Below are 14,118 nucleotides of genomic sequence, written 5' to 3'. Positions count from 1 at the left end.
TCCTGTGTTCTCCTGGGGTGCTGTTCTCTTTACCTGAAACCAGACTTCTTGAACTGCTGAACGTAGAACTGGATGTCCTCCTCGGTGACCATCTTGCTGAGGCTGGGCTCCCCTGGCGTACTCACAAAGAGTCCTCCTACAAAAAGCCACTTGTTTCCTCTCCCACCCTCTGGGTCAGGTGTCCAAGTTCCAACACCTGAGACCCTTCACCACCTCTGCTTCTTTTATTACTGCTCTCTGTCTCCCCAAGAGACTTGGGCTCCCCAAGGGCAATGACTCTGACTCGTGCTTGTGGATACCTGCCCCTGCCTCACACCAAGTGTGCACTCAAAACTTTTGAGGAATGAAGGACTGAACGATTGACTACGTGAATAAGTAAAGAGGTGGAAGGAGGGAAGGGAGAGGTGTTCCTGACCAGTGAGAGGAGTGTGGTCTTTAGGCTTGGAGGAGTTTAACTCCAGCCTGGCCACTCTGGCCAAATTCTGTAACTCTTCTGAGACCCATTTTCCTCATCTGTAGAATAGAGATAATAGTGAGAGTTCTTACGGATGTCACAAGAAATATAAACAATATTACTAAAGGGGGCTAACCCAGTGTCTGATGCACACAGTAGGTGCTCAAACAAGTGATAGCAATCATCATTATTAATAAAAATACAAGGGAATGATGGCAAAGTCACAGGCTTGGGGTCAAGCAAGGTTCTGTGGGAACAGTGCCGGATCCAGGAGTCAAGGGGATGAGCGCCAGTCTGCTCCCGGCTCTGGCTCCTCACTTATATCCAAACTGGGAGGGAGAACAGGGGCTGTCTTCACGGGATGGAACTGAGCCTGATGGAGGGGAGGCCAGGGCACTAAGACAGAGGAGACCTGGCTGGGGGTCTGGCCTGATTTCCACTCTGCCTGCACCAGGTGACCCTGCAGAGGTCAGTTCCTCTCCTGGGTCTCTGTCCTAATCAGTAGAGGGTGGATCTGCCCTGAAGAGCTCTGAGAGTCCTCCAGGCTCTGACTGTTTAAGATCTTGAATCCAAAACGTCATGGGGGAGAGGAAGCCAAGGCTGTGTGGTCAGCCCAGGGTTAGGGTGAGTGCGATTCGCCAGCGGGGACCTACGTTAAGCAAGTCAGGGCTTAACTAGTTCAGGGCGGGCAGGTGGCTGCTTCTGCCCACAGCTGGCAGATGGAGAAACACTCATTTAACGTTCGGCTGCTTCCCGTCATGGCCCTCCTGTCTCCATTCCCTCCTGAGAATGTCTCTTACCCATTTCACAGACTCTGTTCGTGGTGAGAAAAGTCTGGAGGGAGAAAAGGTAGAAGGGATGTCATGGGTCAAGCAAAGGAAACATGCAGGAACGGGACATCTAAAAACCCTACCAGTGCCAGCAGACGATACGAACATGCTAAACGCCCAAGAGAGCTAGGCGGGTCCTGAGTGGTCAGAGCAGAGGCAGCTCACAGCCCAGCTCCAAGGCCAAGACTGCTCCTGGGTGCTGGCGGGTCTTGGGAACGTAAGGACTTGGGTGTATCAACCAGTGGGAACAGGAGATGAGACCTCTGGTCAGATGCGAAGGTAAAAGTGAGATCCTCCCCACCCCTCCATGGTGAATCCGCTCAATCTGGGGTCCTCAGTTAAAGGGTGGACCAGAGAGAACCCACCCACCATGACAGAGGGATGTCAAAGGAGTTGGTCCATTCAGTTTGGTACTAAGAGGAAACCAAAAAAAAGCTCCCCTGGGGATTCACAGCCACAAGCCTGCCTTCACACGTGTTTCTGTTTGAATCCACACTACGAGATCTGGAAACCCCCACTAAGTGAAGTAAACAACAGCAAAAGTGAGCTTGGGCTGGCAATGCCACCAGAAGGCCTGGCAGGAGAAGCAAAAGCTAAACCACCCAGGAGGGCCATTTCCTCCATCTCAGCTGGAGCAGGTTGGAGCAGAGTAAGCTCTGCTAAAGAGGAGCTCACAAACCCAAATTACAGAGCTCGCTCCCTACCCTGCCCCACCCGCTGCACATATACACTAAAGCCCCATTGCAGGAGACAGCAAACACAGCAAACAGTAAAACGAGACTCTCCAGGAAGACCAAATAATAGAACTTGCACAGAGAGAGAATGAAAAATGAGGATGCTTCAAATGATTAAAGACCAAAGAAGGAACTGAACAACAAGAATAGAACAAGACTCTATTGAAAGAGATCAGAAGGCTTTGGAAAAGAACCAAATGCAACTTTCAAAATTAAAGATGGGCTGAACTGCAGATGAGACATGACTAAAAGACACATAATACACCAGAAGGTAGACCTGAGACCAATTTCTTACAAGCAATGACAGAAGCTTCTAGAAGAAAATAATTGTCAACCTAGAATGCTATACTCAGATAAACTGTTCTTTGGGATTGAAAGCAAAATAAAGATATTTTCAGGCCAAAAAATTACGAGTTTACTGCTAACAGACTCTTACTGAGAAAACTATAAAAGAAGGTACTTCAGTAAGAAAGAAATTTGAACTTAGTATAAAAGAGTGAGGTGACAGAAGTGGTCAGCAAAGAAACTGGCAAAAATCAGGCCAGCTAAGTAGGCACTGACCAGATACAGCAACAGCAACAGTGACTCCTAACACGTAAGACAGGAGGGTGGGGTTACCGCGTTAAAGCATTCTAGGCTCCTGCGGTTGTTCAAGAAAAGGGTTAGAAGCATCAATTAATTCTGCACTTTGATAAGCAATTATCCATATGAAAATGGTAATAACAGCAGAATTTCTAAACTGTCACCATTATAATCCTTCTTTGATCTGGGTTTCATAGCCCTACTGGTGTGTGACAGAGAGGACAGGACCTTTCCTCATTAATGAAGGGACCCGTGGAGTGAGGACCCTAACTGCCCTAACTACAGAAGTCAAAGAAAAGAAGGCAAGTTGCTTATTCCCAGACCCTGACATCCCCTATCCCCCCCTCCTCCCAGGGAAGCCATCTGGGGATCTGCACCCCTGCAGCTCCCCCTTCCTGCTTACCCTCTACCCTGCCTCCCACACCCCTCACCTCATCACTTGCTCTGAAGAAGCTTCTGAAAGTCCGATTCAGGTTCTGTTCCAGTTCAACCTCCGCCACTCCCTAGAACAACCAAGAAAGCAAAATGAAGGACTCAGCAGAGATCTTGGAAACTGATCTGACCCAAAGCCAGAAGCTCCCAACCTCTGTCCCATCCAGCCCAAGTTTCATTAGAAGTGCATGAATTTGAATTTTCATATTGAAACACGTTTGTTTTGTTTTTTTTAAAAGGTTTGAATAAAACATGAGATGCTCACAGTGGTCCCGTCCACCCCACCCCACACCGGGGAGGTGGGTTTACGGCTGCTGCTTTCTTTTCTGTTTATCTAAATCCCTACAGTGGGAATGTATTACTTATAATAATCACTTTATTATTATAGGCTGGGGAGCCTATAATAGTAAGAGTATGGCAGTGTATGGTGGTCCATTCTGGCTGCTATAACACAATACCATAGATCGGGTGGGTTATAAACTCAGACATTTATCTCTCACAGTTCTGTAGGCTGGGCAGTCCAAGATCAAGGCATCAGCAGATTCAGTATCTAGCGACAGTTTGTTTCTTGGTTCATAGATGGTCATCTTCTCACTGTGTCCTCACATGGAGGAAAGCACATGGAGGAGAGCTCTCTGGAGTTTCTTCTAAAGGGCACTAATCCCATTCATGAGGGCTCCACCCTCAAGAACTAATCATCTCCTCGAGGGCCCACCTCCTAATACCATCACATCAGGGTTAGGATTTCAACACACGAATTTGGGGGGCTCACAAACACTCAGTCTAGAGCACAGTGCTGGCCTACTTTCTTCTCCTCCTTTCCAACTGCTCACCTGAACCAGCTAAACTGAGTTGCAGGATGTTTTCTGAAGGGGCGCCCTACTTTCTCAGCTCTGTGGTTTAACGTATTGTAACTTCCACCAAGAGCACCTACTTCCCTCAGCTTGGCCTTCAAGAAGCCTTCAACACCTGTGCCAAACACTGCCTTCTCCAAGAAGCCCTCCCCTCCCCCATCACAGTGAAACAGTCTCAGCTCTTCCTGGATCTCACAGAGCCTTTCATGTCCTCTCCATGGTCCACCCTGAGAGCAGGTAAGCTCCTACTCATCTTCTTCCCCAGGGCATCTGTGACTGGTCCTGGATGGAGCAGAGGCTGAATGTATGTTTGTTCCTTTCCTCCGAGGAATGTTCCCGCAGAGAAGGGTCCTGTAAGCCAGGTCAGCAAAGTGTTCTGGTGGCCAGCGGCCCTCAGACCCTGCACACTTTAAGAGGTCCTGCTACCCTGCACTCATTTGTTCTGCATATGGCACGTCATGAGAGCTCTGGATCTACGAGACAGCAGCACTGTAGGCAAGGAAACATTTATCATCAAGCAGTGCCGGGTCTGCAGTTCGAGATTTTCTGAAGCAAGCAATGCTGGCATGTGAATTACAATCCCCTCACATGTGTAAGATTCCATTATGACAGAGAATCAATCGTGGCCCTCAGTTACGTGATGCATGTCGAGGTGAGAAATAGCCATGGAAGGCAGTGCCTTTTATGCGCTCAATAAACGCCCTGCACGTTGCCACGGGTCATCATTCTTATTTATTGAGAGCACTCCCTAGCTGCTGTTCATGAGCTTGTGCTGTGTCTCAGTGTGTGGAGGAATCTCCATGAGTCCAGAGGTCTGGACTGGCTGCAGAGCTCAAATAGTACTTAGAAGAGCAAATGAATGTCAAAAGGGTCAGTAAAAAATCAAAGAGAGCCCAAAGGTAAATAAGTCTCTCTCCCCACGTGAAAGCATGTCAGATCAACAGGGATGAAGAGGACAAAGGTGAGGCCAGAAAGGGGAGAAGATAAGAGCATTTGTACTCTGGTTGTGTGCCCTGCCGATACCATATCAGACGCTCTGTAATTCATAAAAGGTGATACCCTATTTTTAAGTCCCACAGACCAATGACAAGCCTCCCGCCAGTCCAGCTGGATAGGGTTCCTCCCTTTGTGCTCCTGATCACAGGAATTAAAGGATGAACTTTGGAATCCAACAAACAAGGCTCCAAGCCCCACCACTACTACTTATTAACTGGGCAACTTAAGCTTCCAGAGCCTCAGTTTCCTCATCTATAAAATGGGAGTTTTGTAAGGATGATAGGAGATAATGCCTGTTTCTGACCATGCCTGGTAGATACATAGGAGGGAGGCCAATAAATGGTGATCATTGTTATTATTATTATCTCCATCGTTAAAGTTATCTAGTTGCATGAGAACTGTCTATTTTGGGATCTGGTCCCCTCACGAGCCTGTGAATTTCTTAGGGACACACACTGTATCTTACGCATATTTTTATTCCCACTGTGATAGCATGGTAATAGCAGGTACCCAACACAGGCTAGAAGGTTGGGAAGAAGAGAGGGGAAAAAAGGAAAGAATGTGAGATAAAGACTTTGGTGGGGGTGACTTCTAAACGATCACGTGGATTGTGGCTTTTATTTTCTTGCCCTCCATTGCAAGCTCACGCTCATCAAAGAGGGTGTGAAATAAAATCCATATTTTGTGGCAGGACAAGAAAAATTTAAACATAAAAAAAATCTTCTCTGCCCTTTGGCCTCCTCTCTCCCCTCCACTGCGCACTGCGTACCTGCATTATGCATCGACCAAACCTCCCCCATCAGCAGAAATACCTGCTCAACCATAAAGAGCAATATTCTCCCAGCATCGACAAGGCAACTCCTTAAAAGATAACGTTCCTTCCTGATGTCGTAAGGGACCACGATGAGCCATGACCCACTACTTGCCAGATTGTGTAAACTGTCAATAATACATCATTTAATACACAGTCCTCTGTCTCAAAACATGTAACTGCGTTTTGACCTCGAACAGGCAGAACAGCTCTCAGAACCTTCTGAGAGGCTGTCCCCGGGTTATAGCCCTCAATTCGGCTTGAACAAAATTTTCCATTTCTGTCTTACATCGATGGATTAAGTTTTTTGTCGCAAAGGTAATTCTCCTCCAGCTTGAGGTGGAGGGGAGCAGTAAGCCTACAGAACTCTGCTCAATGTTATGTGGCAGCCTGCCTGGGAGGGGAGTCTGGGGGAGAAGAGATACACGTATATGTATGGCTGAGTAGCTTTGCTGTGCACCTGAAACTATCACAACATTGTTAATGGGCTACACGCCAATATAAAATAAAAAGTTAAAAAAAAAATGAACGAGTCTGCTCTACTGTTACCCCAAAGCTATCACCTGGGCAGGCAGCTCTAGGTTCTAAGGAAAAACTCCTAGAACAAAGCCTTTGGAATTCCATGAATCCTGGAGCTTTGTCTCAGAAGACTCTGGGGCTGTTTAAGGAGAAAGGCTTCCTAAGAGTCAACACAGAGCTCATGAAGGATTTGAAGTACAAGAAACCAACCTTGGAGCTTCCCTGGTGGTGCAGTGGTTGAGAGTACGCCTGCCGATGCAGGGGACGCGGGTTCGTGCCCCGGTCCGGGAAGATCCCACGTGAGCCATGGCCGCTGAGCCTGCGCATCCGGAGCCTGTGCTCCGCAACAGGAGAGGCCACAACAGTGAGAGGCTCGCGTACGGCAAAAAAAAATGGAGCAGGTGGTGCTGAAATTACCCAGCTGATTCTATTTGTCTTTGCTGCCCAGAGCTGCCTCCTCTTCCCTTTCTTACTACACAAATGCAAAGGCCATGATCCCTTCTCTGAGAAGAAAAACACAGCTTTTGATCTGAGTTTCCACCAGACTCGGCAAATTCACAGGACAGGAGAGTAAACGTTGGCCAAGAGTTCAAAGAGCTCAAGGAGCTGGATCTTAACCTGCAGTTTGTCTAAGCCGCACCTTGAGGTGCTCAGCAAACTTGAGCAACAGGTGGAAGGGCTGGGGGCGGGCGTCTGGACCCCTGAGTGTTCCTGGACACGGCTTCCAGGCTGGAGAGCGGTGCGGAAGACGGGGTGGGGTGGGAGGAGGGACGGGAAGGAGGGGCTCCCAGGCCCCAGCCCTGATCAAAGAGTTGCTCTATGTTATGTTTTATTCATTGGCTTGAATTCAGCTAACGTTTAAAGCTATCATCCATGTGAAAACCATCCAACGAGACCATCCTTTTTCTGATGAGGAAACTGAGGGCCATAGATAGGAAGGGACTTGGCCAGTCCGTTTCCTCACCAAGAGGGAGCAGACAGGCTGGCGGGACGGGCCCCGCCCCCCCCCCCCCCCCCCCAGCCATGGTTTCTCCTTAAGACACAGCTTGATGCCCATCCGGACCAGCCCCAGTTGCTGGATTCCCCCAACCGCTTCCTGGGAGCCTTTTAGTGGCCAGATGACTAATTTGAATATCGAACATTTCCCTGCCAAGAGGCTTTGTTCTAAGAACAAAGCCATCCGCCAACAGCTACCACAGACCAATAAAGGTACCGATTTTTCCACAAAGACTGTAACAACCTTTGAAATGAAAATCCTTGCTCTACTAGGACTGCAATTAAGTAAGCGTCTTTCCCCTGAGGTCCCTCCTTCCATCAAGACCTTGAGCTTATCCTGGTTTGCTCCTCCCCTCTCTGCTTCGATGCACAGAGCACACAAAGAAAGTCCAAACTCCCTCCAAAGTGTGGCTTAAGAGGAGGTGTGTGGGCTTTGAAGTCAAACAAGGCGAGGTCAACATCCTGACCCAGTCACGTACCTGATCTCAGGCGAGTGAGGGAGGCTCCCAGAGCCTCGGCCCGCTCAGCTGAAAAGATGGGAAAGAACGCCACATACTGTTGCGAACAGAACCACCTGGCCCAACAGGCACTCAAAAAGCAGGAGTTGCAACCCAAGTGTCCATCAAGGGGAGAATGGATGAACTAAAAACTCACACAATGGGATATTATTCAGCCTTAAAAAAAAAAAAAAAGGAAATTGATACATGCCCCAACATGGATGAATCTGAGGACGTCCTGCTGACTGAAATAAGCTAGCCACAAAAGAAAAAAATACTATATGATTCCACTTATATGAGGTACCTGCAGTAGTCAGATTCACAGAGACAGAAAGTAGGTGGGTGGGTGCCAGGGGCTGAGGGAGGGGAGGATGGGGCGTTAGTGTTTAATGAATAGAGTTTCAGCTCTGCAGGATGAAAAGAGTTCTAGAGATGGACGGGGTGATGGCTGTCCAGCAGTGTGAATGTACTTAATGCCACTGAACTGTACACTTAAAAATGGTTAAGATGGTACGTTTTGTGTGATGTGTAGTTTACCGTAACTTAAAAAATAATAAAGAAAAATAATTTTTAATGAGCTGAATTCTGTTGATACATACCCTAAATGTAGTTTGATCAAAGGTAATACACAGTGAAACCACTACTTCCCTTTTTCTATCTCCTATAACTAATACAGCCCAAAAGAAATAAAAAGCAGTAATTCTCAAAGTATATTGTCTGGAGACCTTTGGGGGGCCCTGAGGCCCTTTCAGGGAATCCATGACGAAAAACTTTTGTAACAATACTAACATGTTCTATATCCTCTTTATTCTCATAAGCGTACAGTGGAGTTTTCCAGAGGCTCCAATAACATGTGACATCCCAACAGACCGAACGCAGAAGCAGGTAGGAGAATCCATCTGTCTCTATTAAGCCAGACATAAAAGAGGTTCGAAAACTGTAAAACAATGCTATACTTCTCACTACATTTTTAAGGAAAATAAAGATTAAAAAAAATATATTTTAAGGAAAAAATAGGAAATAAAAAAATATTTAAGGAAAAAATAGGAAATAAAAAAACATTTTAAGGAAAATAAAGATTAAAAAAATGATGTTATTTATAGCAACATGGGCACATTATCCTTTTTTAACGAATCGACAGTTTTAAATTTCAATATCTCGTATGGTAAATACCAGTAGATATAACCCACGTGAACTAAAGCTCTTTGAGGTCCCTAATAATTTGTAAGAGTGCAGAGGGGGCCTGGGATCAGAAAATCGCAGAATCACTGTTAAAAGGGAACCTGAGCGAGATAGTCAATGCCCTGCGCGATCCCCTCCAGCCACCCTTGAGTGGAGCCAGCTGCCCAGAGGTCTCTAATTCACCGAGAAGGACGGCTGCCGGCCCATCACTACCTGGGAAGTGGCTGGATCACCCCCCTCCTCGGGGCTACGGTTCTCGAGGTGTGGCTCCAGGACCTCACCAAAGAACTGTGACTCCTTTGGCCCCATCAAAACCTACTGACTCTGAACTCTGCAGGGGGCGCCCGGGGATCTATGTCACAATTAGCCTTCCAGGTGATTCTGAGGCACACTGACATTTGAGGTTCATCGGACTAGACGGTCACAGAAATTGACTGAGAATCACAGAAGACAGCTGTCAGAGCTGGGAGGTTATGCGCACGGGGGTCACCTGGGGGACCTGGTTAAAAACGCATATTCTCATTGGGCAGATCACAAAGGGGGCCGGCGGGTTCGCATTTCTAGCAAACTCCCAGGTGACACTGATGCTGCTGCCCGCCCCCTCCCCGACTCCGCACCTCACCTGAAAGCCCAGGGCCATCCAGTTCAGCAGCTCTTAGCCTTTACCGAACTGCTAAGGTTCTGATGAAAGTTAGGGACTCTTCCTGGAAAACTGCGTGCACCTGTTAAACTCTGGGAGCAGTTTCCAGATGTTCCAGACCTTCTGAAGTTCACCTAAAGGATCACTGACTCTTTGGTTACCCTCTCTTTCTCATCTCATGACATTTATCCCTGAGTTAAGGGGTTTCATAAGCATCTTCAGTCACTCGTCCCCTCAGGCTGGCAGCCCCTTCTCTCTCAGATCCCCCCACCCAAATCCTGCTCACCTCCCTGGGTCCAGTTCAAATGCTCCTTCCTTTGCTGAAAGTTAACTGTGTTTTCTTGTGGGCTCCCAGAGGAAGCTGGACCTCCGTTACAGTCCTTTCCGCTGCCTTATTCCCTGGGTGGCTCTTACGCGCCTGTCTCCCCAAGAGCTGTTTGAGCCCTCGAAAGCCCTCACTCATCTCTAGATGCCCCCGAAACTAGCACACGCAGATGGTGCACAGCTACCTGCTGGATGAACCAGTGCTTTACAATTGACACTGGTCGAAACATTTCTGACATTTCAACAGATCTGTCAGGCTCCAGCCCTCCCCCCAGTTGCGGGCCACCTGTGTTTTGCAGCAGTTGGGAGTCTTCTTACGAATGTCCAATTCAGAAAGATAAGAAAGAAAATGGAAAAAAGAGGTGGAAGAGAAAGAAACGGGCACACAACTCCACGCCCTCCCTCTCCCTCTGCTGCATGTGTGGTACCACAGCGGTGGGAGCCAGGGTGTCAAGGGCCCGTCGTAACCTATCCACAGGGCCTGGGGGCTGGGCCAGGGGAGGAGGCAGACAGGTGAGAGCAACTCTGACGCATGGGGCGCTCGAGGTGATGGCACAGCTGGGCGGGGTCGCGTCCTCTGGGCACACAGAGGGCAGTGGGAGGGGGTTGGGTTTTGGGGGCTGGGGACCAAGCAGAGCCAGAGATTGAGAAAGGGTCAGCTAAGAGGTGACAGGGACCCAAACGCCAGCTTCACAGTTTTATTTGGGGCTGTTTCCTTCCCAGTCCCTAAAGGCTGAGGCAGCTGCCAGTCAAGAAGCTAGAACCAGCACTTCATTTCTCTCCCACCACCAGTCTGAGATGCACCTGGGTGATTTCTCTCCCACCACCAGTCTCTCTCACCAGTCTGAGATGCACCTGGGTGATTCAGACACCTGGGAAAGGGTGACAGGCAGTGCATCGCACCTTGGTCTGGGATGCTGACTTCTAGTCCAGCCGAAAGAATTAGATGGGGGCCCCCTACGATAAGCATTAAACCTACAACAACTCTTTACTAATTCCGACATCGACGACAAACTTGGGGCTGCTTGCCGGGCCTTGCACAGGGACACGTCCTCCTTCCTGTCCCATGAGCCCGGGTCTCCTTCCAAATAAGTCAGTTTCTCACAGTCCCCACCCTTCACCCTCATGGTCCCCATCTGTTCCAAGCTGAACTGTGTCTCCCCCAAATTCCTATGAAGTCTTAACTCCTAGTACCTCAGAACGTGACTGTATTTGGAGGTAAGGTCTTTAAAGAGGTAATTAAAGTAAAATGAGGTAATTAGGGTGGGCCTGATCCAATGTGACTGGTGTCCTGATAAGAAGAGGAAATCTGGACAGGGACACACACATACAGAGGAAATGCCATGGTGAAGACACAGCAAGAAGAGGGCCATGTACAAAGCAAGGAGAACCGCTTTAGAAGAAACCAACTGTGTAGACACCTCGATCTCGGATTTCTGGCCCCTAGAACAGTGAGATAATACATTTTGCTGTTTAAGCCCCCCAGGCTGAGGCACTCGGTTATGGCAGCCCTAGCTGACTAATGTACCATCTAAATCATCTTTATCTCTCAAGATCAAGGTTACTTCAAACTAATTCAAGACACTGTGATTCAATCCAAGCCAGAGGAAGCTCTTTAGCTGTCCACCCTCTGGGCTGTGGCAGTGGGGCTCTGGCCTCAGTGGAGGGTGTGATACCCAAGCATCTTGTCATGACGTTGCCGGAGGCGCCTGGTGTCTTACTCAATGAGTCAGATTATTGCTTGAATCAAGAAGTTCCTCTTCCAAGGCACCATCTTACTAATTAAAATCATTCTTGGAGAAGAGTTACTCGCCAAATCAAAACTGGGATGGCTGTGACCCTCGCTGGCAATGGTACCTCCTATGAGCCGCAGACGGGCTAGGGCTGGAGGAGGGATGTGATGAGATGCTCTCGTGCTCTTTGTCAATTAATCTGATCTATTCTTCTCTCTTTGGAGTGTTAGGAAACATCTTTTATCCTCTTTGGAATTACCCAGACATAGCTGGGCATCGGGGTCCAGGGCCCACGAACAGAGGAGCAGGTACCCTCCACAGATGAGGGCAGCTATGGGGGGTGCAGCCAGGCCAGATGCTGCTGTTTCAGTGAATCCAGTGAAAGGAGGCAGCCACACCCATCACACATCATCCAAACCCCAGTGGGCATCTTTGAAAGGCATCTTGAGCTGTGGCACATGGGTGACACCTAGAAACCTTTCACGCCTCTCAAAGGATGCTTGGGGCCTGATGCAGGGCTTTTAGGCTCTGCCACTCTCTGTAATCACAGACGTCACTCCTCAGCAGAGATATCAAATCCCTGGCAGGAGGCCAGGAGCTGTCACCACCAAGAGGTGGGTTTCACCAGCCTCTCAGCCAGAGAATTGAGAAGAAGCGGCTCCAAAATAGAGTTCCGCCCCATTTCCCAATTTCAGAGAAGCAGGGGAGCCCCATGCGCCATCCCCACCCCCCAATCCCCTTATCACCCCAAATACACACACAGAGAAATGCACCGTCAGCCGGGAAGGACCAGCCTCTCTCTGGCACCAGCTTCACCTGAACCCATCGCTGAACTCACTTCTCATTAAAGCCACAGAATATTCAAGGCGACAGAGATAAGTCCGATCAATGGGAAGAAGGAACGAGGAAGGCAAAAGAAGAACAAAAACCTTGCTGGGATCATTGCTCACAGGGCCCCAGACTTACTGGTTCCTGGAAGTAGAGCTGGTAATCAAAGGCAGGATTGGCTTTGATTCTCTCCATTGGGGACACTTTGGGATTTGCCGGTATGAAGGGAGTATTCAAGCTGGCCACTGCCCTGTGGAAAGAAGAGGTGTCAAGACACAGACCCCATAAGAAGACAGTCTGTAAGGACCAGAAAGGACCTCATGTGTCAGAACCCAAGCTCAGAGTGGGAGAGCGCTACACACAAGATCTCACACCAGCAGTGCAGGGAGAACGGGACCTGAAACCATACTTCTTGACTCTCCAGCCCAGTGTGTGTGTTTTGTTTTGGTTTTTTTTGCCACTAAACTGCAGTATTTCTCACCTACTTGCCTTCAACAAAGACACACGCACGTTACGTGCAGTATATCCACCTTGATTACAATACGTGAACAGTACAATCTTTCTCTGGTTTGTAAAAACACAGTCATTTCTTCCTTCTTTCACTCACTGTTTCCTCTGTGTTGAGTGTAATTCCACGCCACATACTAGGGGAGAGAAAATATAAAACCAATACTCCAAGAGCTTATAGTCTAATAAGGAAGGCTAGTCAAATACACCCATGACTATATTATGAGATAGACTGCAAAATAAGGCATAGGAATTCCTACAAAATACCACAGGAATTCAAGGAGATAAAGGATTTCTAGGTTTGGGCATCATGGAAGACCTTATGGAAGAGATAGCATTTGAACTTGACTTTTACAGGTGGGGGAGAGGTGGGGAGGGGAACCAATACCTGCAAGGGAAACATCATGAGGTCGCCTGAGCCAGTTCTAGAATGAGGCAAAGCCTGGGGTTGAGTTTGATGGAGCGAGGAGTCTACAGGGCCAGAAGCCAAGTGGTTAATGGGGCATCTTGGGAAATGAAGCCAGAAAGGCTCGTGGGACCGGGAACATGAAGGGCCCTGAGTCTGGACTTGAAGCTGCAGAAAACCAAGAAAGCCATGAGGGCTTCTGGGAAGAGGTGAGAGTGGATGGAAGCTGCAGTCAGGAAGTGATGTATCAAGCAGCGATCCATCACGTGGATGCACAGAGGGGGAGAAGCCAGCAGACGACTAGTCATCCTGAGGGGAAGAGGATGGCAGCAAAAGGAATAGAAGAGAGGGTGAATTGGAGAGACCACACGAAGGCAGAACTGATAGAAGTTAGCCAGGACTACATTGAGCCTGGCTGGTCGGCAAAGAATTCCGTATCCCATGCTTACCCTGTGGAAACTTGTTCCCAGAAAAGAAACAGATATATAAAATAGGAGCAATGGGATAATTAGGGCAAATAAAACAATCAGTGGAAGGACTGGTGAGGCTTAACCAGCACCAACCAATAGAAATATAATGCAAAATAAATATATATATATATATGTATATATAAAATGCAAGCCATATATATAATTAAAATTTTTCCAGTAGCCAAATTAAAACCAGTAAAAAGGAACATTTGAGATTAATTTTAAATATTATTTAATATTAATTAACTTAATATTAATTTTAAATTTAATGTTAATTTAATATTTAATCCAATATATCTAAAGTATTAATAATTTCAACATGT

General features: G+C 47.8%; 1 protein-coding gene across 9 annotated transcripts in view; it reads right to left on the bottom strand.

Annotated features, from left to right (window-relative positions):
* The window catches only part of EPHX2 (epoxide hydrolase 2), a 66,331-nt gene that overhangs the window by 15,863 nt on the left and 36,350 nt on the right, over nucleotides 1-14,118 (bottom strand). For 6 of the 9 annotated variants that reach the window (XR_009541686.1, XR_009541687.1, XR_009541688.1 and 3 more), the window contains exons 12-15: nucleotides 12,551-12,662; nucleotides 3,032-3,103; nucleotides 1,255-1,288; nucleotides 34-136 (exon numbers count right to left, since the gene is read on the bottom strand). Coding sequence is in view for 3 of the 9 variants with exons in the window: in XM_060155726.1 (XP_060011709.1) it covers nucleotides 34-136; nucleotides 1,255-1,288; nucleotides 3,032-3,103; nucleotides 12,551-12,662 (321 nt within the window). In the remaining 6 variants the exon portion in view is untranslated. Of the gene's footprint in view, nucleotides 1-33; nucleotides 137-1,254; nucleotides 1,289-3,031; nucleotides 3,104-12,110; nucleotides 12,123-12,550; nucleotides 12,663-13,307; nucleotides 13,391-14,118 lie in introns of those variants that run through there. The other 3 variants (XR_009541690.1, XM_060155728.1, XR_009541691.1) reach the window with 3 other exon arrangements.

Source organism: Lagenorhynchus albirostris, chromosome 7, assembly GCF_949774975.1.
Source record: "Lagenorhynchus albirostris chromosome 7, mLagAlb1.1, whole genome shotgun sequence".
Taxonomy (NCBI): Eukaryota; Metazoa; Chordata; class Mammalia; order Artiodactyla; family Delphinidae; genus Lagenorhynchus; species Lagenorhynchus albirostris.
Note: the sequence above shows the minus strand (reverse complement) of the source record. Positions and strands in the feature narration are given on the sequence as shown.